At 40.0% G+C, this 24,710-nt stretch overlaps 2 protein-coding genes across 2 annotated transcripts; both read left to right on the top strand.

Moving 5' to 3' along the window:
• Positions 1–11,086: 11,086 nt before the first annotated feature.
• On the top strand, positions 11,087–12,974 carry exoc1l (exocyst complex component 1 like). The gene is made up of 3 exons (XM_085356014.1): positions 11,087–11,207; positions 11,434–11,609; positions 12,705–12,974. Exons 1-3 carry the CDS (start codon positions 11,087–11,089, stop codon positions 12,972–12,974), a joined length of 567 nt encoding a protein of 188 aa, XP_085212140.1.
• A 2,484-nt stretch (positions 12,975–15,458) lies between these two features.
• smc2 (structural maintenance of chromosomes 2) lies at positions 15,459–24,612 on the top strand. Its single transcript, XM_085356013.1, has 25 exons — positions 15,459–15,626; positions 16,197–16,346; positions 16,435–16,557; positions 16,649–16,687; positions 16,774–16,884; positions 16,978–17,022; positions 17,142–17,375; positions 17,563–17,712; positions 17,814–18,047; positions 18,200–18,359; positions 18,486–18,603; positions 19,873–20,011; positions 20,114–20,233; positions 20,373–20,577; positions 20,737–20,872; positions 21,102–21,226; positions 21,321–21,514; positions 21,667–21,810; positions 22,302–22,376; positions 22,589–22,708; positions 22,844–23,044; positions 23,130–23,246; positions 23,901–24,061; positions 24,147–24,294; positions 24,436–24,612. The coding sequence occupies exons 1-25, from the start codon at positions 15,459–15,461 to the stop codon at positions 24,610–24,612; spliced, it is 3,594 nt and encodes a 1,197-aa protein (XP_085212139.1).
• The last annotated feature ends 98 nt before the right edge of the window (positions 24,613–24,710 follow it).

Below are 24,710 nucleotides of genomic sequence, written 5' to 3'. Positions count from 1 at the left end.
TTTATACCCTTTCTTGCCAGCCACGCTGTGGAGTACTTGGACGCGTGTGATGGAGCATTGTCCTGCATGAAAATCATGTTTTTCTTGAAGGATGCAGACTTCTTCCTGTACCACTGCTTGAAGAAGGTGTCTTCCAGAAACTGGCAGTAGGACTGGGAGTTGAGCTTGACTCCATCCTCAACCCGAAAAGGTCCCACAAGCTAATCTTTGATGATACCAGCCCAAACCAGTACTCCACCTCCACCTTGCTGGCGTCTGAGTCAGACTGGAGCTCTCTGCCCTTTACCAATCCAGCCACGGGCCCATCCATCTGGCCCATCAAGACTCACTCTCATTTCATCAGTCCATAAAACCTTAGAAAAACCAGTCTTGAGATATTTCTTGGCCCAGTCTTGACGTTTCAGCTTGTGTGTCTTGTTCAGTGGTGGTCGTCTTTCAGCCTTTCTTACCTTGGCCATGTCTCTGAGTATTGCACACCTTGTGCTTTTGGGCACTCCAGTGATGTTGCAGCTCTGAAATATGGCCAAACTGGTGGCAAGTGGCATCTTGGCAGCTGCACGCTTGACTTTTCTCAGTTCATGGGCAGTTATTTGGCGCCTTGGTTTTTCCACACGCTTCTTGCGACCCTGTTGACTATTTTGAATGAAACGCTTGATTGTTCGATGATCACGCTTCAGAAGCTTTGCAATTTTGAGACTGCTGCATCCCTCTGCAAGATATCTCACTATTTTTGGCTTTTCTGAGCCTGTCAAGTCCTTCTTTTGACCCATTTTGCCAAAGGAAAGGATGTTGCCTAATAATTATGCACACCTGATATAGGGTGTTGATGTCATTAGACCACACCCCTTCTCATTACAGAGATGCACATCACCTAATATGCTTAATTGGTAGTAGGCTTTCGAGCCTATACAGCTTGGAGTAAGACAACATGCATGAAGAGGATGATGTGGACAAAATACTCATTTGCCTAATAATTCTGCACTCCCTGTAATTGCCAGAAAGTGTATTTCACTCAACTGGATTAAAGGTTCTAGTGTTACCATTGGGAACTGGGAAATCTTTAATGCTCTTCCACATGAAAGACTACAAGCGACTATAAAGAGTCATGACAAATTGTTTTTGAGGGTCTGGTCACTCTGTCTACACTATCCACCTTCTGGCTTTAAATACTTGCTTCTGGAGTACTCGGTAATATCCCAGAATCTCTGATTGTTAGCTTGATGGCTGTTGATGACAAGTTAACTTATTTATTTATTTATGTTTGTGAATTTGTTAACTATGTAATAGGACTGCAGTGGGATGTTGGGTGGGCTGGTCATTCTTTTGGATGTGTGTCAGACTCTTTGTTACTTGCTAAAACTTAATAAAGTATTTTTTTTAATCCAACAGTACCATAAGGTCATTCACTCATATATAACTTTCATACAGTGCTATGTTCTGTGCATTTATTTCGCTGTTTCTTTCTTTCTTATTCAGCTGCTCCCTTTAGGGTTCACCACAGCAGATCATCTGCCTCCCTATCTATAGCAGTCTTCTCTGTCACACCAGCCCTCTGCATGTCCTCCTTCATTACATCCACGAACTTTCTCTGTGGTCTTCCTCCTTTACTTTCGCCTCGCAGCTCCATATTTTACATCCACTATCCCTCCTCTGCACATGTGGAAACAATCTGAGCCTTTTCTCTAACTGTGTCTCCAACCCACTCAAACTGAGCTGTCCCAATGATCAATTCTGCCGTGTCTGCTCACCCTCCTGATTTTCTTTCTGTGCCACAGTCTACAAACCATAAACCATAGAAGGTCTCACTATCACCTTGTAAACCTTCCCTTTCACTTATGCTCCTCTTGGTTTGTTACAAATCACCTATACAATCACAATCTCCATCCTGCCTGCACTTTCTTCTTCACCTCTGTTATACACTGTCCATTGCCTTGAATCATTTATCCCAGGTATTTAAACCCATCCCGTTCACTTCCTAGAGACAAAGCACGTACAAACTGCAAAACACTTACAAAATCCAAAACACGTGCAAAATCCAAAACACATGCAAGCTCCAAAACACTTACAAAATAAAAAACACATGCAAAAGACAAAACACGTACAAAATACAAAAAACATGCAAAATCCAAAACACGTGCAAACTCCAAAGCACTTACAAAATCCAAAACACGTGCAAACTCCAAAACACGTACAAAATCCAAAACACATGCAAACTCCAAAACACGTACAAAATACAAAACACATGCAAAATACAAAACACGTACAAAATACAAAACACATGCAAACTCCAAAGCACTTACAAAATACAAAACACGTGCAAACTCCAAAACACGTACAAAATCCAAAACACATGCAAACTCCAAAACACGTACAAAATACAAAACACATGCAAAATACAAAACACGTACAAAATACAAAACACGTACAATATACAAAACACGTGCAAAATACAAAACACGTGCAAACTCCAAAACACTTACAAAATACAAAACACATGCAAAATCCAAAACACGTACAAAATACAAAACACATGCAAAATACAAAACACGTACAAAATACAAAACGCGTGCAAAATCCAAAACACGTACAAAATACAAAACACGTGCAAACTCCAAAACACATGCAAAATCCAAAACACATGCAAAATACAAAACACGTGCAAAATACAAAACACATGCAAAATACAAAACACGTGCAAAATACAAAACACGTGCAAAATACAAAACACGCGCAAACTCCAAAACACATGCAAAATCCAAAACACATGCAAAATACAAAACACATGCAAAATACAAAACACGTACAAAATACAAAACACGTGCAAAATACAAAACACGTGCAAAATCCAAAACACGTGCAAAATCCAAAACACGTGCAAACCCCAAAACACGCGCAAACTCCAAAACACATGCAAAATCCAAAACACAACGGAAGTGCTCCAGGACGCTAGGGGCAGTGTTGAGCTTTTGTTACCTAGTAACTACACAAGCCAGGAAGTACCAATGACCGGATTTGGGGTCTGCAGCCTTAAAGGCCGCATTTTAAGGCCGATTATGTCACAGCGACACGACAAAGACTGTCCCAATTCAAAGGCTGCTCGAAATGCGGCCCTCAAATGCGTCCTTAATTTCCCTGAATTTTAAGGATGGGTCTGTGTAGCCTTCATGGCCCAACATATCCCAGACTTCATAGCGCGGCGGTGGTTTGGATAATTTTGCCGAAAAAAAAACGGCGGAAGCGGAGCGGACGAAGAGTAAACTTCCAGAAGTAAGTACTGAATATTATGTCACTTATTTATGCGCAAATGTTTTTATAATGAAGAACATTAAAACATTACTGTTGGCAACATGTCGGGAAAGTTATGTGACATTAGCGACGTTTGTACTAACTTGGTTTTAAAGCCTTCACTTCAAAATATTCGCCGTTCAATAGCTGACTTTAATCTTACAGAGAGTGTGATGATTTTATGCGTAATTAAAGTCAGTCATGTCAGTCAGCTGACGGTTCACTCCTTAAGCTGAAAGAAAGATGCTTTAATCACAGGAGTCACACATGTGTCCACTGTACCATCTGGGAACTCTTCTTGTTTAGCACTCGTAATGACACAAACACTAAATCCTCCTTCTCTGGTGCTGTTTTGTAGCAGTGTGTACACCTGAGACTGTCACCTGTCTGTCTGTCCTGCACTCTCTCTCTGTTTCTTTCTCTCTGATTGTGGAATAAAAGTATGAACATGTATTTATAAGTCACACTTGTGTTTGAATCCTGCAGCTTATCACACATTTGATTTCTATGTGTGACACCTGCAAGTGTCCAGAGTGAGAACAGACTGAGGGACCCACTGCATTACATCATCTGTGAGGCTTTGCACCCCTGATGATCCACCAGGACAATCTCAGCAGTATGTGAGGAAGAGGAGGAGGAAGAGCCAGCAGCAGCTGACAGATGGAGAGAATAGACAGACTGTTCCCTGTTTGTGAAGGACTGCTAGAAAAGTTTAAAATAACTAATTGTCTGTCCTGAATCAGTCTTATTAGGTAATGTTCAAATAATTTTATCATTCCAGTGTTTCCAGTGTGGGAGAAAGTACTCAGGGCCTTCAAGTTACGCACTATGAAAGGCAGCAACAAGTTTAATGTTCAGAAACCTAAAGTCTGTATCAGCAGCAGAATGGAACTAAAAATAAATGTTTGTTTCAGTTCTATGAAGCTTTGAGTATTTTGGATCAGTAGCACTGCTGTGTTTGTTGCATCATATTGCTGTAATTGTTTACATGCTTTATATATTCTGAGGTAAGTTGATCTATAGTGTTACATCATATTCTATAAGGATGTTATGTGTTTGTATACTTTCTGCCCAGTTTGACCCATTTAGCAGACGTCAGCCTGTTTAAAGCTCTGATATCTATTCTGTATGACTTAAAGCAGTTATGACATGGTCTGATTTTCTCACCCAATAAAGGAATATTTAATACATCAGTCTACTCTTCATTTTATCAGAAACATATATATACTATTATATATTGTACATATATTTATTAGTTTCAGATGTAGCCATTCTTGTATTTTGCTTGTTTACATTATTGTATTTTGCACAACTCTGTTGCTTGTGAAGCTCGCACACAAGAATTTCACTCACATGTGCTGTACCAATGTACCTGCACATGTGATGTGACAATAAAAGTGATTTGATTTGAAACAGCTCACAGCTTGTACATTTTCTTTTTACACATGTATGTAAGCATTTGAGCCAAATTTAGTAATGCCAACATACTGAAGGAACAACATTTGTCTCTTATATATGATACACCTATATATGCACTGTCAATATACATTTTGAACCAGCTGCAGATGTCAGAGTAACAACTGACTGACCCCCACATAAAGTGCGTTACAGTAGTCCACAGGGGAAGAAATAAAAGCATGGATCACGGTTTCAAAGTGCTGCCTAGAAAGAAACGATTTCACTCTTGCCAGTCGCCTTAAATGATAAAAATGGACTGGTCCAACTTAAAACCAAGGGCAGTAACAACAGGTTTAAAATAAACCTCCAGGGGTTCCAAATGAAAAGAAGAGGACTCACAGGGGCCACTGGGTCCAAACACCAACAAATCTGTTTTCTTTTCATTCAAATTTAAAAAGTTTAGAGCCAACCAAGCTTTAATGTCATCTAGGCATGTCAAGAGAGGTTTTATTCAGATGCCATCCTTCGGCTTCAATGGCAAATAAATTTGGCAGTCATTCCTATATACTTGTCTTTGAGTGAAGATTTAAGGTGGTAAGACATGTAAATAACTGCAACTTGAATCTGTACTGAAGCTCAGTATTTGACAAAGAGTTCATGTTCACTGCTGTAATACCTAATAATGACTAATATAATAACCATAATATTGTCCATATTATATTTACATTACCAAAGTGATATGACTTTAGTCTCATGAACAACATTAGCTAATTGTTATTTACTAGCTAATCTTAAATGACTGTTCAGTACAGAAATGAAGCCCAAAAATCATGTTTTACTGTCCTGTGGTCTCAGCCTCAGATACTTATCAAATCACACAAAGCTCTTGTAGAAACAAACAAACAAATAAAAAAAAATATGTTCTCCTTCATTTCTGTCAAAAAAAGTTGTATGACACGTTTCCAGCGGTTAGTATCATAGTTGCTAGGCAACCTGGGAAGCCCAACGGAGACTAGAGCCCATGTGTTTGCAACAAACTTGCCGTTTATTTTACAAATCGAGCTCAACACTGCCCCTAGCGTCCTGGAGCACTTCCGTTGTGATTTGGAGTTTGCATGTGTTTTGAATTTTGTACGTGTTTTGGATTTTGCACGTGTTTTGGATTTTGTACGTGTTTTGGATTTTGCATGTGTTTTGGATTTTGTACGTGTTTTGTATTTTGTACGTGTTTTGTATTTTGCATGTGTTTTGTATTTTGCACGTGTTTTGGATTTTGCATGTGTTTTGGATTTTGCATGTGTTTTGGATTTTGTATGTGTTTTGGAGTTTGCATGTGTTTTGAATTTTGTACGTGTTTTGAATTTTGTACGTGTTTTGAATTTTGTACGTGTTTTGGAGTTTGCACGTGTTTTGAATTTTGTACGTGTTTTGGATTTTGCACGTGTTTTGGATTTTGTATGTGTTTTGGATTTTGTACGTGTTTTGGATTTTGCACGTGTTTTGGATTTTGTATGTGTTTTGGAGTTTGCACGTGTTTTGAATTTTGTACGTGTTTTGGATTTTGTATGTGTTTTGGAGTTTGCACGTGTTTTGAATTTTGTACGTGTTTTGGATTTTGCACGTGTTTTGGATTTTGTATGTGTTTTGGAGTTTGCATGTGTTTTGAATTTTGTACGTGTTTTGGATTTTGCATGTGTTTTGGAGTTTGCACGTGTTTTGAATTTTGTACGTGTTTTGGATTTTGCACGTGTTTTGGATTTTGTATGTGTTTTGGAGTTTGCATGTGTTTTGAATTTTGTACGTGTTTTGGATTTTGCATGTGTTTTGGAGTTTGCACGTGTTTTGAATTTTGTACGTGTTTTGAATTTTGCACGTGTTTTGGATTTTGTACGTGTTTTGGATTTTGCATGTGTTTTGGATTTTGCATGTGTTTTGAATTTTGTACGTGTTTTGAATTTTGTACGTGTTTTGGAGTTTGCACGTGTTTTGGAGTTTGCACGTGTTTTGGATTTTGCACGTGTTTTGGATTTTGCACGTGTTTTGTATTTTGTACGTGTTTTGGATTTTGTATGTGCTTTGGAGCTTGTACGTGTCTTGGATTTTGTACGTGTTTTGGATTTTGCATGTGTTTTGGAGTTTGCATGTGTTTTGGATTTTGTATGTGTTGAGGAGTTTGTGCGTGTTATTTCGAATTTGTAAGTGTTTTGGAGTTTATACATGCTTTGTCTCTAGGGGCCACCGTAACTTCCTCTACAAGCACATTATCATCCACGCCGACACAGGGAGAGCTTGCAAACCCCACACAATTTCATGAAAGCCATTATTTGAGTTTCCAACCTGGCTGAGGTGACAGTGCTAACCACTCCATCATTGTGTCACCCATAATTTACATACATGCAATATTTTCTTTAAACTAAAAAAGAAAACCAAAAAGAAATTATGAAATAAACCTGTGAAAACCTTTCTATGAGCAACTCTATGACAGGAGTAAAGATTTCAATTGTGAGACATGAAAAAAACAGAGGAACATTTTTTTTATAACTTTAATAATTTTACAACCAAAAGTACCTCTAAATTAAACAATTATCATGTTCCCTTCCTGCAAGTCTCTGCTAGTCCACCTGCCCTTTTCTTCCATATGAGCAATGCACCAGTTTGATGGTCTCTTAATCACGCTGACTTCATTCAGCGTAACTGTGTCCATTACTCATTCCTCACTAATGCCTCCGGGTGAAAACGACATGCTATGATAAGACATAACATAAAAACAATCATCCATTAATGGTTTTCACAGCGCAAACAATCATAAAATCAATCAATCTGAGGCCATGGTCCTGAGCTGGAAAAGGCTGGAGTGCCCACCCCAGGTCAGGGATGAGCTCCTGCCCCAAGTGGAGGAGTTTAAGTATCTCGGGATCTTGTTCACAAGTGAAAGAAGAAGGGAGTGGGAGATCGCCAGACGGATTGATGCTGCGGCTGTACCAGTCCGTTGTGGTGAAGAGGGAGCTGAGTGTAAAAGCAAAGCTCTCAATTTAGCGGTCGATCTACGTCCCTACCTTCGCCCATGGTCACGAGCTGTGGGTACTGACTGAAAGAATGAGATCACGGATACAAGCGGCAGAAATGCGCTTCCTCCGAAGGGTGGTTGGCCTCTTTCTCAGAGATAGGTCAAGCAATTCAGCCCATCCAGGAGGGGCTCAGAGTAGAGCTGCTGCTCCTCCACATTGAAAGGAGCCAGTTGACGTAGTTCGGGCATCTGATAAGGATGCTTCCTGGGCGCTTCCTTGGTGAGGTGTTCCGGGCATGTGCCACCATGAGGACGCCCCGGGGGAGACCCAGGACACGCTGGAGAGATTATATCTCTCCCCCGCAACTTGGATAAGCAAAAGATGATGATGATGGATGGAATTTTATATTTGACAATGGTGACGTTAAACCGAACTGATGAAAAAGCCAAATGACAAAAAATAATGAGCTAAACTGAGTTACCTTCTATTTATGCAAAATAAATGCTTTATTAATCCCAAATTTAAGAATTTTTTATGTTACAACTGTTGAAATAATAATACTTATTCTCCCCTCGAAGGCAGGGAGTATGTAATTGTATGTTTGCAGCGTAGCATCCACAGTTTGCAAGATATCATTTTTTCAAATTTTGCGTAGTGGTAGATACCAGTAACAGCTCAAGCTGATATCATTTTTTTTGAAAATTCTGTAAAGATCAGAGCAAAGGAGGAAATAAGGAATAACATTTTTATGGGTCAAACCTCACAATAATATATGAAGCCTTTCGGAGACATGAGTACTTGGGTTGACCTTCATTAGCATTTTAGGTCAAAGTTGACCTTGTAAAACAAATTTGAAGAATCCATATTGAGTAATGTGTCATATGAAAGGGCATGGGGAGAGCTGTGCAACACACTTTTTATTTGATCAATGCGACGCCCTGGGGCGTCACAATGAAGCCATAATCAGCCGTTGTCATCGTACTGTAATCAAAACATCATAAAACGAAAGACATCATAAAAGAGTTTTAGTATAGCCCTTGCTATTCCGGGGGTGTTGCATTCTCTGAGTGCTCTTGTTGTTATTATGATTATAATTCATAGAATGTGGTATGTATATTGGACTATTTCTTGAGCTCTCTTATATCTCATTAATTCATTCCTCCTGCCTGGGCTCATTTTTCTCAGTCTCTCAGCTTCTTATTCCCGCTGTCAAGCTCCTTCTTCTGAACTCCAACTTCTCCTCCACTTTCCTCTCTGTCATCACTTTCACTTTCCTCACTGTACGTTGAGATTAGTCCTTATCTGCTTTTTAAAGGATTATCCACATTTTCCTATCTATTATTTTCTCTCCTTTCTGCTTTTTCCCTCACACAGCACCCCTGCATATTATGCACGATTCAGTCATTCTGTAATTGATCTCTTCTTGTCGCGTTCACATTCTGGGTTTCCTTTACTCAGCGTGTTCTGTTCCTTCTTTCTTTCTTGCTTTTGTCTTCCTTCTTGCTTCCTGCTTTCTCCAGCGTTCCACTTTAACACTTGTTCTGCACCCTTCGTGTCAATCACCTTGTGGGTTCCTCAGTAACTTTATTGCATCTCATTCCTTGCGTCTTCAGCTGATTCCTTCTTCTTTTCATTTCCCCCAAGCCTTCATTATTTAGGATTCCAGCATCACATAGTTGATTTCCTCATCCTTGTTGCTATATGTTCCATTCTATTCATTATCTCTTTGTCTTGTTCAATTAAGCATACCTGCATTTCCAAACTCCCCCCATGTTACCTTCTAACAGTAATATAGCTGTTTTATCCCAATGATTTCCATTTCTTACGTGCACTTGTGTATTCCAGCACATGCTGCACCCCCCCCCCCCCCCCCCCCCAAAAAGAAAAAACAAAAACAAAACTCTAAACCTTGGATTACCCCAGCAAATGTGCAAATATGAATCTTTTCAATGTATGTGTCATATATACTGGGATAAATCAATGATAAGTAAGTACAAAAAAACCTCATGTGTTATTCATAAGATTCAACACTTGTATGTATTTGCTTTCCTCCCTATACTTCCTGCCTCTCCGCTCATTTTTCCATCTCAGAGGCAAAAAGCCTTTCAAGCGAACACCCACAAAAACCATCAACAACAACAACAATAAAGCACTTAGCAGAGGAGCGACCCATTTTTGTTTTCATAAATGTGACAAATCCAATGGAGCCACACTTTTTAGTGCTAACAAATTGGATCAGAGCTCCGGTCTGGTTCATTCTGGGGTGGTTTTGGCCTGTAGAGAAGTCCTCCCACAACGTTTTGACAAATCTGTCAACAGCTGGGATTCGTTCATAGGTGCAAAATGATGTCCTCCACAGCCTGGCATGTCTAGTAAATTACCTTGTGGAGCCATGATCACTAGAGCAGCTTCCTTTATATGCTTATAAAAATCACCCCCACCTCCCCACCCCTCATCTCCCCATTTAAGTGCTTCACTGTACTTGTACATATTGTCAGAGATTGAATTACTACACGGTAATGGAAACCATGCAGAGTGCTGTGGGACATCCGTTTCCCACACAACAACCGTTTAATCACGGACAAACACTGGGCTGTTTGCCACAATATGTATCAGTGTCTATATGTGAGTGAGTGGAGAAGAGGCCAAAAGACCACAAAAAAAAAAAAGTGAGACCGTCTGTTACATGTGCGCTGCAATGGAGCCATGCAACCACATGGAACCGCAGTTAGTTAATATTCCATCTGCCAGGGAACATGCACAAAAAAACATTGATCTTATATGAGAAGAGCTGCCCCCCCCCCCCCCCCCCCACACCCCCCTAGTTACTGATCATATATAATGCTAAATATACATTTCAAATGCTTATCCAACCATGATATACAAACAGTATCTAAGATATTTTTGTCAGCTACAAATGCAAGAGTGAAATCCATATTTGCAGGAAACCGTCATAACATAATGGATCTTAATTGAAGCAATAAAAACGCAAATGATGAAGAGCTTGGCCTTTTATTGCCCCCTTTCTACTCACTCCCTCCTGGGCAAGTTGGTATGAATGCAGCACTTCAATCAAAGATTAACATACATCATCAGACCATGCCGATCCAGAGTGGACGGTGTGTGTGTGCGTGCATTTGTGGGTAGAGTAAGAGCTTATTTCACACAGAACCAACCCACAAACCCTGCATGCTTTCAGAAGGTCTGGGCACGGGGAGCATCACCACTTCCCTCCCCTCCCGCCACTGCTGGATTCCAGGGTTCTCCAGTGTCACAGTATTTTTGGGGGGGATATCTCATTCCTTTCTTTTGAGTTTCTCTCGCTCTCTTTGGTCCCCCTTCTTGCCGTTGCTGTTTTTTGGGACGCTCCGATTCTTCTCCCCCTCTCTCCAGTGATGTCGTCTCTTCTGAGGGAGGAGATGCAGAGAGTTTTGTTTCAACCTGCAAAAGAGAGACTGGTGGAGTTCATTGAAATTGAAGAGCCATCGCACGGAAGACATTTTTTCTGTGCCTCAGGTAAACAGCTTGATTGTTGACTCAGAAATGTGCGTTTGATTTTTACACAGGAGTAAATATCTTCCTCCTTAAAATGTACATTTTTAATGTGTTTAATAACTTACTTCCTTAAAAGCTGTGTATACCTGCACCACACAGGGTGTGTTAAATCTATAAGGCTGGCTTGCTGATGAAAAGCCCGGTGCTGCAGTGCACCTGTTTGTGATGTTTTTCCATTTTTCCGCAGTTGCAAAAAACAAAGAAGTCCAGCTATGTATAGTGCACTGTCAGATGTCTGTGCCCCTAAAGTCTACATCCAAGAGATCCTTCACCAAACGCTCCTGCATACAAGAGTGCTACCGGAGGGCAGAGATCTGGTCCCTGAAAGACCTTACCCTGATTGATGGAAGAAATCCTGACATGGTAATTAGCCAAATTCTTCTGTAACTTCCATTGTTCTTAACTGGCTAAAATAGAGACAAACTGTCTTTTGGGTAACTGTATGTGGATGGCATTCTTGATGACCACATAGACCGCATAATAATAATTCTGTGGACATTTTGCTTTATCAGTACCTATTAACTAAGTAATTAAAATGTATTTATAAAGTGCATTTAAACACAGTTTTCACCAACCAAACTGGTGCACCAAGTCACTGCACTTTGACCACCACCATAATGTTCTGTTTATGCCACAGCTGCACTAAATTAACAATATTTGTAATTATCCATGTCATTTTTTATGTTTCTGGAATGTTTAATCTACCAGTAAGTACCAAGCTCCTTAATGAAAATGATATTTTTAATGCTAAAATTGCTGTTGTTATTATTATTTTCATCCGTGATTTATATTAAAGCACACTAATTTTTTATTTTATTTTATTAAGATGGCAAATTACAGTGATTGCATTCCTAAACAGAAAAGGTTTAGTGATTGAATGTTATGCAGAAGTCCAGTGTACCGGCATTTTTCAAATATAAAAATGTGAAAACAAATTTTGTGTTTGCTTAATAAATAATAATATAACTTTTAGTTTTAAACACGTTTTTGACAGATTTCTAAAATACTGGTGCTTTCTTGTTTTTATGACAAGTGGTCTAATAAATTTGTTAAGCACTGTATGTATCCCATATACACACAGGGGTGTAAATACATTAAGATAAAATCATAAATGAATTTAAGATAATTCCAAGCTCCTTAGCTATTAAATTCTAGATGAGTTATGTTATTAAAATCTTTACTCCTGCTCTGGCACCCTCCCGTGACTCATCAGCAATAAATTTGACATTGTTATTTATCTATTTTTCACATTTTAATTAATCGTTTGGAAAATTTCTACAGTTGCTTAAACACATAATGTTTGTGGGCTAACAAGGGACAAGGTAAAGATGAATGGTCTATGGTCATTTGGCTTTAGTTGCCCTATAATAATGTAAGCTTTCTACAGAACAAACACAATAAAAAAAAATGCAGTGATTCTTAAAGGTGCTCCATAAATATAATTTTCTTTGGTTTCAGGATGACCCTTGTTTCCTGCTGCACTTCGACGAGGTGCGTACAGTGACGGCCATCAGCTGCTCAGCCAAATATGCTATGGTGCGTGCCCTGGTTGCCCTCAGTGACCGGTACTGTCAAAGGTCACTGAACCTGAGGAACTTTGACTGGCCTTACATCAAGCCCACCTCCTTCTACTCAAACAAAGGGGACTGCGCTGTTCTGTCACAGATATGCTTCTTTGCAATCAATTTGGTTTGTCTCTCCATGTGTCATGTGCCTCTGGATGGATAATAAAAGTACGCAGTTGTTGTGAGAGTGCCAGTTAAGGTGGGTGTTTATATTACGAAGTTGTAGCAAATACTGTACGTGTATATTGCTTATATCAGTTAGTGTGAAGCAAATGTAGGCTCGTAGCTTCAGTTAGCTGGGCTTTGAAGAACTCATATTTACAATGAAATATGTTTTGCATTAATGCTCTGCTAAATGTATCTTCATGGCAAATGCTAGCTATGTGCCATATTTATCATCTAATTTTGTTAACTTTTAATTATATAACCCTGGAAGTTATTATATTATATTCCATGTGCTGAATTTCAAAATAAATGTAGCACAAAAGAAATAAAGCAACTGCAAATTCCTTGCGCTTTTTTCTCCCTTTATCTTCTTAAACACAGGGTACGAATCATGTATTCTGTCCTCTTTATGCAGTGCACAGTACTGTTAACAGCACATGTCACAGGGAGCTGCGCTGCAAAAATCTCATTTAGTTTAATGAACCTTAAAATGTATTTGGTGGATATTTCAGTGTCTGATTCTGATTCCAGTATACTCTATGCCATTTCTAGATAAATAAATGATTAGGTATTTCCTCAATAGATGTATTACTCCAATGATGAGAGGCTTTCAAGCAACATTGGTGTACATGAACTGCTGTGCAAAACTCTTGAGCCACCTCTCATTTCTTTACATTTTGCTGGGAAAATAGATGCAACAAATTTTTAAACATCTGCAAACACGCACAGAAATACAATAAACAGTGAAAAAAAACGAGTTTGTACAATTCCAGTAAGCCTGAGTTAAGTTAGTTAATACTAAATACTAAGTTAGTATTCTGTATGACCAGCTTTTCTCTTTAACATAGCCTGAATTATCTTTGGAAAACTTGTAATTCCTGTAAGTAGTCTTTAGGAATAGCTCTCTGGGCTTCTTGAAGGACATCCAAAACTCTTCTTTGTATGTTGGCAGCCGGAAGAAAAGGAAATGGAAGAAAAGGCCTTTTCTTCCATTCTCTGTCAAGATGATTCCACACTGCTTCAATAATGTTGAGGGGCAGACTCCAGGGAGGTCGCGCCATAGCTGATAGTGTTCCACTGTATGTTTTTCTATCCAGATATGCTTTTAGTGCATTGGCAGTGTGTTTGAAATGACTGTCATGCTGAAGCCCCTACAAATCAGATGTTTTCAAGATGCCTGCGTGGTGGATCAAACTCTTATGGCACTTTTCTGTGTTAATAAGTCCATTAATTTTGACATGATCACAACACCAGTGGCTGAATTGTAGTCCCAAACCATGACAGAGTCTCTATAATGTTTTACAGATGGCTGTACACGCTGTTGCACCTTTTTCCTGACTTCTTCTCTACATATTAACAATGATTTATTAAAAAAAAATTGGTTTCATCACTTCATAAGACCTCTTACCACTGATTTTCAGTCCAGTTCTTATGTAATTTAGCATACCTCAGCGTTTTCTCCGTTTTCCTTCCTTAAGAATTGCTTCTTGAAATTCACCCCTCCACTGAGACCATTTCTGATGAGGGCTCAGCCAGATATCTGGCACACACACACACACACACACACACACACACACACACACGCCAAGACCTGCAAAGGTTTCAGTTAATAGGTGAATCAGAAAATATTACTTCATGCCTGTTCAACTGTGTTATCTTTGGCATTTTATTACAATTACAAGAAGTTCCGGCAGCTTGGAAGCAAAAGATAAAGAAATTAGGGGTGGGTCAAGACTTTTGCACAATAGGTTACATAGGTTAAATAACCGTGGGTGTAATTAGTATTTGAATTCAAGGCTATAACTTCTAGTCAATGCTTTTAGCAAGAGGAGCTACTTTTCGTTATTTAACAGTCATACCTCATAGCGCTTCTAAGTGACAGGTTTTTCAATTTCATTTAATATTTCAGATTTTATATAAAGAAACATTTAATATCTAGCATAATTAAATTATCTTTATTAATTAAAACTATTTTTAGTATAATGCAGTATTTTCTCGACCGGCCAGGTTGACTCGGGACGATTTTACTAAATGCACTTGTACTTCATATCTACAGGTGGCGCCAACAAACACACGCGCGCGCGAGCGCGTGCGTCTAAGAGTTTTAGTTGCCTTGGAAGTTGCCTGACGAAAATAAATATATATCGCAATAAATATTTAAGAATCGTTGTTTCTTTGATTTTACATTGACGTTTATTTATTTTAAAATTGGATCATTATAATATACTTGTTGTGTGTCTGCATATTTTTAATGTAGTTAGGTTTCTTTGTTTTGTTTCCGGCACACAACGGACGCACGCACTCGCGGCTCAGGGTCTGCACGCCTGCCGCCAAAATTCAAGTTAGAAGAGAGAAGCTGTTTCCCAGTTGTCGGTTGTAAACACGGGGCTAATATTTGGTGCTTTCTGTTTAAGGTGGTGGTTTGTCACCTGGCTGTAACAAATCTTGCCTCCGGAATCAGCTGAGAGAGGAAACCCGAAAGATGTACATCAAGTCTATTATTATCGAAGGATTCAAGTCCTACGCGCAAAGGACGGAGATCAACGGCTTTGACCCACTCTTCAACGCCATCACAGGATTGAACGGCAGCGGCAAGTCCAATATTTTGGACTCGATATGTTTCCTTTTGGGTATTTCAAATCTCACCCATGTAAGTGTGCTGTTGTCCGTAAGCTAGCTTAAAAGCTATCAAATCCAGTGTTCCAGTTGTTTATATTTGATTACTTAAGAGTTTTTGTTGAGTTTGATAATGGCAGTGGTTGTATTCCTCTCAGTAACAAGCGAAAGTCACAAATTGTTATAGTGCTGAAAACTACTGTATTTTGCGAAACAAATTTAAAAATAAAATGAAGTATGAATACAAGAAATACATCTAGTTGTAGTTTCGTAGAAGCTGTCAATAGAGTAAGCATAAGAAGGCATCGACACTTTGAGACTGCGGTCGCTTCATGACTGGAAGTAAATAGCCGTCACGATTTGTTTATAACAATATTGTTCTCTCATAGCAAGTGACAAAAAATAATAAAATAAACATATCCTTTCTGAAAACTGACTCAGGTCAAACTGAACTGCCACAAAAGTGAGAAACAAAATATGAAGAACAACTGTTGAATAATACGAAAGTGCAGTGACCCTGAACTGAGGTTAACTAAGTAAGAAGCATGTGTAGTTGTTTCTCATTCAAAATTTGCATCCTTTTTTGTTTCATCTCACCTGACAGGTGCGAGCCTCCAACCTCCAGGACTTGGTGTACAAGAACGGACAGGGTGGCATCACAAAGGCCACTGTGTCCATTACCTTTGACAACTCCAACAAAAGCCAGAGTCCTCTGGGGTTCGAAACACATGATGAGATCACTGTTACGAGACAGGTGGGGAAAGAAATAAAGGAGGAAACTCTCTGACTTTAGGATTATTATGCAGTCCTTGTATTAACACGCATATACTTTTTTTTTTTAGGTGGTAATTGGTGGCAGGAACAAGTATCTCATCAATGGAGTCAATGCCAACAACACTCGCGTGCAGGACTTATTCTGCTCTGTTGGTCTTAATGTCAACAACCCACATTTCCTCATCATGCAGGTCAGTCTTGTTTCAGCGGTGTAGTTGTGGTTGTAAATGGATATGATCTGTCACCCCATTCAAAGATTTTCCTTTTGTTTTAATACATTAGGGGAGGATCACCAAAGTTCTGAATATGAAACCACCAGAGGTAAGACAAACACTTTGCCCATTAGGAGGACACTTATTTCCCTCCCTTCTTAGGACTTATAATATTGAATACTTCTCTTCTTTCAGATCCTTGCCATGATCGAGGAAGCAGCAGGTACCAGGATGTATGAATGTAAAAAGATTAGTGCTCAGAAGACCATTGAGAAGAAAGAGGCCAAGCTGAAGGAGATTCAGACTGTATGTTAATTCACTCTGACTGTATCACTATCTATACTTGTTCGTCAGCAAACTGCTGCTGAAGCAAACCATTTGTTGTGTTTGCTCTTTCAGATTTTGGATGAGGAAATCACTCCAACCATGCAGAAACTGCAGGAGGTAGTTTGGCATTAAGATTTGAACCGACTATCTCTCTCCACAGGTTCAACCCGTGAAGCCTGTGTTCTTTTTGTTTTTACTGTTGTAATATCCATTTCTGAACCTTCCTCTGTCCACAGGAACGATCATCATATCTGGAATACCAGAAGCTGATGCGTGAGATCCAGCACTTGTCGCGGCTGTATGTGGCCTGGCTGTTTGTGTGTGCAGAGGAGACCAAGCTGAAGTCAGCAGAGAATCTAAAAGTGATGCAGGACAACATCGCCAAGATGCAAGCCAGCATGGCAGAGAACGAGAGCAAAGTCCAGGAGCTCACAGCCCAGATTCAGGAGCTGCAAAAGAAAAAAGACCAGGTACTTTACACTGGGGAAGAAAGGGAGCGATTTTTCACAATTTGATTTTCTTTTTCTGTAATAGTGGGCAGATTTTTTCAGTACCTTTGTTGAAGTCTTTAAAATAATTTGTATGCTATAGGTCCATCCTCTGTATGTTTTAATCAAACTGCAGCAAAGTAATCTGTATCAATCTGCTCGTCTGTAGGAAGTAAATGGAGTATTAAAGTCTCTTGAGGAGGCTCTAGCTGATGTTCAGCGTGTGGACGCCAAAGCTCAGAGTGCACTTGACTTAAAAAAATCAAATCTCAAAGATGAAACCAAGAAGAGGAAGGAGCTTGTAAAGAACATGGAAGAGGTAATGGATTAATAAAAATCTTGCTATTCTATGACTTGCAAACAAGGGCAATGTGTACATCTGAATCATTTATTCAAACTGTTGTTTTCCTTGATCTGCAGGACAAGAAAATGCTTGTGGTGAAGGAAAAGGAGGTTTCTGTGTTGACCAAGCAGCTTCAGGCTCTGCAGGAGGAGGGAAAGAATGACAGCGCTGCCCTCGAGGCAGCTGAGCAGCATTTCAAAGCTGTGTCTGCAGGTCTTTCTACCAACGAGGATGGAGAGGAAGCCACACTCGCAGGCCAGATGATGGCCTGCAAGAATGACATAAGCAAAGCAGATACAGAGGCCAAGCAGGTGAGTCTTGCTTTTAGAATAAATATTTTTGCAGAAGGCTGATTATGCTTCTGTGACTGGAAAACGTTTTTTTCACTGACCTTATTCCCTGGGTTCTTATTTTATCATGAATTTCCAACCATCTATTTTTTTTCTTCCTTATTTATGCTCAGGCCCAAATGACGCTTAAGCATGCCCAGGCTGAGCTGAAGACCAAACAAGCAGAGGTGAAAAAGATGGACAGTGGCTACAAAAAAGACCAGGACACTCTGAAAGCTGTCAAAAACAGCAGGGAGAAACTAGAGGCTGAGCTAGCCAAGCTCAACTACGAAGGTACTAATTCATGATTATTTATGTACCGGTATTTGTTTAAACAGGAGTCACATGCACTCACGTATGAGGTGCCTTTTCTGTATAAACCTTTGTACTAACTGGAGGGTTTTTTATGTCCTTCTGCAGATGGGAAGGAAGAAAGTCTGCTGGAAAAAAGAAGGCAGCTGTCCAGAGAGATAACTAAACTTAAAGAGACGCATGAGCGTCTTATGTCACGTTTCCCCAACCTGCGCTTTGATTACAAGTAAGAACTCAGATCTCATCAAATTATACCACATCTAATGTTATAAAGACATTTAATGATTTTCTAATTAGGGAAGTATTGAAAAAAATTAAAAAGGAGCACTGAGAAACTTTCATGTTAAAAATGTAGAGGTGTGTAAATTTATTTATTTATTTATTTTTATAAACTTGTATTCCTTTGCACACTTGGCTGACAGTTCCCTCACCTTTTAGCTTTGTTGTATTGTACCTGTGAAGGGGAGTCTTAGCCATTTGTTAATATATTGATATGATGGCAGATATATATGGGTTTTTATGTGGTGCCAGAGGACACAAGCTAATAAAATGCTAGGACATTTCTTTTCCCTCCTGGGTCCCCACTCTCTGTGGTCAGTTGTTGTTGTTGGGGTGTGTGTGTGTGTGTGTGTGTGTGTGTGTGTGTGTGTGCGTGCCCACAGTGCTGAACAGTCCAATGATAATAGTTCTGGAGTGTGTCAACACAACATGTAGTTACATTTCTGGGTCGTAGGGTTTGAAAGCGGTTTGCAGTTATGATGTTGGGATAAATCCCCAATAAAGCCCAAAATTTAATTTATAAGAATAAACGAACAAATGAATCACATCCTCTCTTTTGAAAGGCAGGAAAGAGACACTGTGTGGAAAATTTAAAAATAAAAAAACATAAGAAATATGTATTTCAATAATCTCTTAGCTACCTCAGAATATCTTCGATAATTATAATTTCCAATTATTCCAACTCTGTTAATTGATAACTTCATCAAATTTCTTCAGTATACTTATCTTAAAGACTTTGGCCAAACAAAATATGAAAAAATCAATGCTCGAAAACGGGATTTAAAAAAAATCATTAGAGATTAAATCATTCCTTGAAAAACAGGGTTTATGTGTTTTTAGAGGGAGTGAACACTACTTAATGAACTCAGGTGTGCTAACCTCCTAAGACCTGAACTCTTCCATGGCATGCATTTTTAATTTCTCATTGATATTTGGGCATATTGGGACCCAATGAATGTAAAAACAAAGAAATACCTGATGATTTTTTATTTATTTTTTTACCTGATTTTTGTTTCTAAGAACAATGAGAGCCACATCTGAGGACATTCGTTTTAAATTTTGATAGAACTGTGGCAGTATAATGTCCTTGTAAGTGGATATCAGGCCCTTTAGAGCAAAATTTAGTATTTTGCTCTAGACAACCCAAAATGTGATGTCCACATATGTGGACGCCAGGTCCTAGGAGGTTAATGTTGTTTTTAATGTCCCTCTTTAGGGACCCTGAGCGAGGGTGGGACCGCAGCAAAGTGAAGGGGCTTCTAGCTAACCTGATCACAGTCAGCGACATCTCCTATTCAACAGCGCTGGAGGTCGTGGCAGGAGGACGGCTTTATAACATTGTTGTTGACACAGAGGTAGGTGTGTGTGACCAGTCTGTGTGTTGTTTATTTATTTATTTTCATTCACAGATCAGTGGGATGGCATAACTGAAGTTATTGATTTTTGTTTTTTTGTAGGTGACAGGCAAAAAGTTGCTAGAGAAGGGAGAGCTGCAGCGAAGGTACACCATCATTCCCCTGAACAAGATCTCTGCAAAGACACTTAATGACAGAGTGATCAACGCTGCCAAGAACCTGGTGAGAGAATCTTCTGAGTGTTTGGGTTTGAAAATGTTTGGAGAAGTTGTAAAAGTGCACTTAATTTTTTTTTTTCCCCCCGTTTACTGAAACTTACCATTGACTCTTATTGCATTCTTTCTGTCTTATCTTCATCCAGGTTGGAGTGGACAATGTTCACACAGCTCTGTCCTTAGTCGGTTATGAGTCTGACCTACGTAAAGCCATGGAGTATGTGTTTGGCGCCACACTGGTGTGCGACACTCTGGACAATGCCAAAAAAGTGGCTTTCGATAAGCAGGTGATGACCAAGACAGTCACACTCGGTGGAGACATCTTTGACCCACAGGGAACCCTGAGTGGAGGTGAGAGCAAGGAGGACGTGTGTGCTCTGTCATGTGTTATTTATTGGATTTTGTTGCCACTGTTTTATGATGACTTTGAACATTTTACCTGCAGCGATGGTTTTATTTGAACTCACTCAAGCACTCAAAAAGTAAACTGGCTTTTTTTCCTCCTCTCAGGTGCTCGCTCCCAGTCTGCATCAGTTCTGTCCAGCCTGAAGGAGGTGAAGGAGGTTCAGGACAACCTGAATGAAAAGGAGGCCCAACTTCAGGATACTGAACGGCAACTGGCCAGCCTGAAGGGAACCGCTGAGAAGTATGTACATGCAAACACACAAAATATGCCCATGTTTTAACTGTTTACAGCAAAACTCTTAAAAACCTTGTTTTTAAGACTTAATGCACCACAACGCCGTTTAGTATTTAAAAGCAGTGGGAAAAAAACACAACAGAAACACACTGTGATGTAGCTGCCAGCATGTTTTCTCACCTACCCTGGTACATTTCCTTGTTCTTTTCACCACACTTCTCTCTCTCTCTTGCAGGTATCGTCAGCTGAAGCAGCAGTATGAACTGAAGGTGGAGGAAGAACAGATTCTGCAGGCCAAGGTGCAGCAGAGCTCCTTCCACCAGCAGCAAGAGGAGCTGGAGAGGCTGCGCAAAGCAATTGGTCAGAGAAATCAAAATACGTGGGGCAACAAAAAACCATCCAGTCTGCACTTTGTGTTTTCTAACTTGATCAAATGTGCTGTTTGTTAATCCAGAGGAGAGTGAGGAGACGTTGCGTGTTACTAAGGAGGTGCAAAAGCGGGCTGAAGAGAAATACAAGGTGCTGGAGAACAAGATGAAGAATGCTGAAGCTGAGAGGGAGAAGGAGCTGAAAGCTGCCCAGCAGAAACTCAATACAGCCAAGGCCAAAGCCGATGCCTTCAACAAGAAGCTGAAGCAGAAGCAGCAGGTTAAATGAACTTTTGACTGCTTTGAATAATTGCTACAATATACAATAATATATTTTTAATTTTAGCCAGAATTTTAGTCAGCCAGTGTGTGTCTGTCTGTTTTGTGTTTTATTTATTATTTATTTAACTCTTTCTTTGCTCATGTTTGCAGGAGGCTGATGCTGTGGCCCTGGAGCTGGAGGAGCTGCAGAGGGAGCAGGCTGGCTACGAGCAGCAGATTCAGGCTGTAGACGAGGCGATGAAGGCCATCCAGGAGCAGATTGACAGCATGGCTTGCACTGTATCCCAAAACAAGGTATTTGGGCCATTTTGAACATGCAAAGTAGCTCCCAGAAGTCTTTTGGCAAATAGACTTAGATGAGTTTATTACTGCTCCACTCCAGGGGTGGAACTCGTTCACGTGAACTTAAAAAGTGTTATGATTTATCACAATCAATTTGTCTGTGTGGGTTCTCAGTCATCCAGGTCATGACAGTCTTAAGAGGTTGAAAAAGAGGGCGACTGGACTCTCCTTCTTTTGTTAAGCTCTTACGAATCCCAGTCGATTATTAACTCAGATCTTTTAAGTAAAAGTCTGACAACTTTAATTAGGCTGTTACAGGGTTTCCACGTAGTTGTTTTGGTCCTCATTATGAATTATATAGTTTTTCTCTTGTGGATTATTGGGCTGAGCATGTGCCATCTTTCTATGTAAAAAAAACAAAACAAAAAACACCATCAAATGTGATGTTTATAAATTTAAGTATCCAAATGCTTTCCTAATTTATTTTTTCTGTTGTAATGTAGGAGGCAGTGCGTAAAGCCCAGGAGGAGCTGGCCAAACAGAAGGAAGTGATTGTGTCACAAGACAAAGCGCTCAAGGTATATCTATCTATACATCTATATATATTTATTAATTAAATAATGTTACAAGCCTTCCACAGGAGGATTGTTGTTGTAACTGCAACAGTTTCAGTTTCTGACTCAAACATTTTAAAACATTTCACACTCCTCAGCACTGAGAGCTTCACAACTGGTTAGAACTTTCAGATATGACTGATTAACTGAATTGTTTGTCCATCTCAACCCTCCAGACAAAGTCCACTGAGGCCAATAAGCTCAGAGAACAAAACAATGAGGTCCAGCTGAAGATCAAGGAGCTGGAACATAACATCAGCAAACACCGCAAAGACAGCCAGGATGCTGCTGACAAGGTACACGCAAACTCTCATTAGCCCACAGTCCTCCCACTGCAGTAACACTTAATGTTGTCTTGATCCAGAAGATTGGAGTGAGTTTCATCTTTTCTCGTATGACTTGAGCATCATAAACACGTTTCCATCTCTCAGGTGACTCGGATGCTGGAGGAGCACGACTGGATCAATTCAGAGCGCCACTTTTTCGGTCAGCCGAACACTTCTTATGATTTCAAGACCAACAACCCGCGTGAAGCAGGCCAGCGGCTCAAGAAGCTGGAGGAGACCACCAGCAAGCTAGAGAGGAACGTTAACAAGAGGGCTATGAATATGCTGAACGAGGCAGAGGAAAGGGTGAGGAGGGACGAAAAAGTATATTTGTAACTCAAAGGCCTCAGCTACTGTCTGTTCCTCCATGTAACATCATTCCCTTCTGCAGTACAATGATCTGATGAAGAAGAAGAGGATTGTGGAGAACGACAAGGCAAAGATTTTGCAGACCATTGAGGAGCTGGACCAAAAGAAAAACGAGGCTCTTAACGTGGCGTGGCAGAAGGTATACTTCTCAGCACCTTTATTTATTCTTTCTCCTTTACTTATACTTATTGTCACCTTGCTTTGTTTTAAACTTACCATTGCAGGATTTTCAATAAATCTAATATCTGTGGATGTTATAAATCAGTAATGTCAGTGAACAGGACTTATTTTGTGCAGCAGCCACTTCTGCGTCTTTCTCCAACAGGTTTCAGTCACTATGAATATAAAAAGGTGTTATGATCATAGGCTGTATGAAGAGTGTCACCACCCCATCTTTAAAATGAGGTCAGACAGTGAAACTGTACATATGTTAGGTAATCCTCCTTTCTTACACTCAGGTCATTTTTGTATATTTAGTCATCCTAACATTTTATTCAGTCTGATCCAAAACGGGTGACTGAGCCAAGAATCACATCAGGCTTCTGTAGGTTTTGCCCCCTAGTGGCCATTAAGAAGAAAGCAGGTTGGCTGCCTGTTTTACAGGAGTCACATAGTTTCTTTTTCTGCCTCCATACGACACATATATCATTGCCTCCTTCCTGTCTTGTTGTAGTTTTCTTTGTTTGTTTCTTAGTATCCTGTAGTTGTGGCATTTCAGATACTGGCTTTTGGTTGTTCCTTTTTTGTTTAACTTTAGAATAATTAATTTATTGCCCATTATCTCTCACTGTAGGTAAACAAGGACTTTGGCTCCATCTTCTCCACCCTGTTGCCAGGAGCCACAGCAAAGCTGGCTCCTCCGCAGGGCTGCGGTGTCCTGGAGGGCCTCGAGTTCAAAGTGGCCTTGGGTAACACCTGGAAGGAGAACCTCACAGAGCTCAGTGGTGGGCAAAGGTGAGTAACCTCATTCAGTATGGCCTTTTAGTGTCACTTCGATTGCACCTAAACAATACTGTAAATAAGTTGTGTCTGTTTTCAGATCACTGGTGGCCCTGTCTCTCATCCTGGCCATGCTGCTGTTCAAACCCGCTCCCATCTACATCTTAGATGAAGTGGACGCTGCTCTGGATCTGTCTCACACACAAAATATTGGGCAGATGCTGCGGACGCATTTTAGACACTCTCAGGTAAGTTAAAGCATGAAGGTTTTCACTTTATTTCGCAGAATACACTTCCTGTCGTGAAATACCGTAAACCATTATTCCTCTTTTAAACCAAGTTAATGGGTAAAGTTTTTCCAAACCTTGTAATTTTTATTGTCTTTGCAGTTTGTGGTCGTGTCACTAAAGGACGGCATGTTCACAAACGCCAACGTCCTATTCAAGACGAAGTTTGTCGACGGCATGTCCACAGTGACGCGGACCGCGCTCAGCCAGAGCGACCCCAAGAAAATCCAAGAAAAGCCATCACAGAAAGAGAAGAGGAGCAAACAGCTCATCAGCTAATCATTGCACTGAAATTTCATCGCACATTATGTCATCTAAAAACCTTGTAACATAACCTAAGGAGGTATCGGTTAATAAGAGTTTTCTCTTTATCTCAT

The sequence above is a fragment of the Diplotaxodon limnothrissa genome, linkage group LG6 (genome assembly GCF_057381915.1).
Source record: "Diplotaxodon limnothrissa isolate DT_005_m linkage group LG6, D_limnothrissa_male_GT1.1, whole genome shotgun sequence".
Lineage (NCBI taxonomy): Eukaryota > Metazoa > Chordata > Actinopteri > Cichliformes > Cichlidae > Diplotaxodon > Diplotaxodon limnothrissa.
Note: the sequence above shows the minus strand (reverse complement) of the source record. Positions and strands in the feature narration are given on the sequence as shown.

Bases quoted from the DNA above. Each gene is read 5' to 3' on its own strand.
- exoc1l (XM_085356014.1), top strand. From the start codon at position 11,087: ATGTCGTCTCTTCTGAGGGAGGAGATGCAGAGAGTTTTGTTTCAACCT. The intron at 11,208-11,433 runs GTAAACAGCTTG...ATTTTTCCGCAG, and splicing joins ACATTTTTTCTGTGCCTCAG to TTGCAAAAAACAAAGAAGTC. The intron at 11,610-12,704 runs GTAATTAGCCAA...CTTTGGTTTCAG, and splicing joins ATGGAAGAAATCCTGACATG to GATGACCCTTGTTTCCTGCT.
- smc2 (XM_085356013.1), top strand. From the start codon at position 15,459: ATGTACATCAAGTCTATTATTATCGAAGGATTCAAGTCCTACGCGCAA. The intron at 16,885-16,977 runs GTATGTTAATTC...TTGCTCTTTCAG, and splicing joins AGCTGAAGGAGATTCAGACT to ATTTTGGATGAGGAAATCAC. The intron at 24,295-24,435 runs GTAAGTTAAAGC...TTGTCTTTGCAG, and splicing joins CGCATTTTAGACACTCTCAG to TTTGTGGTCGTGTCACTAAA.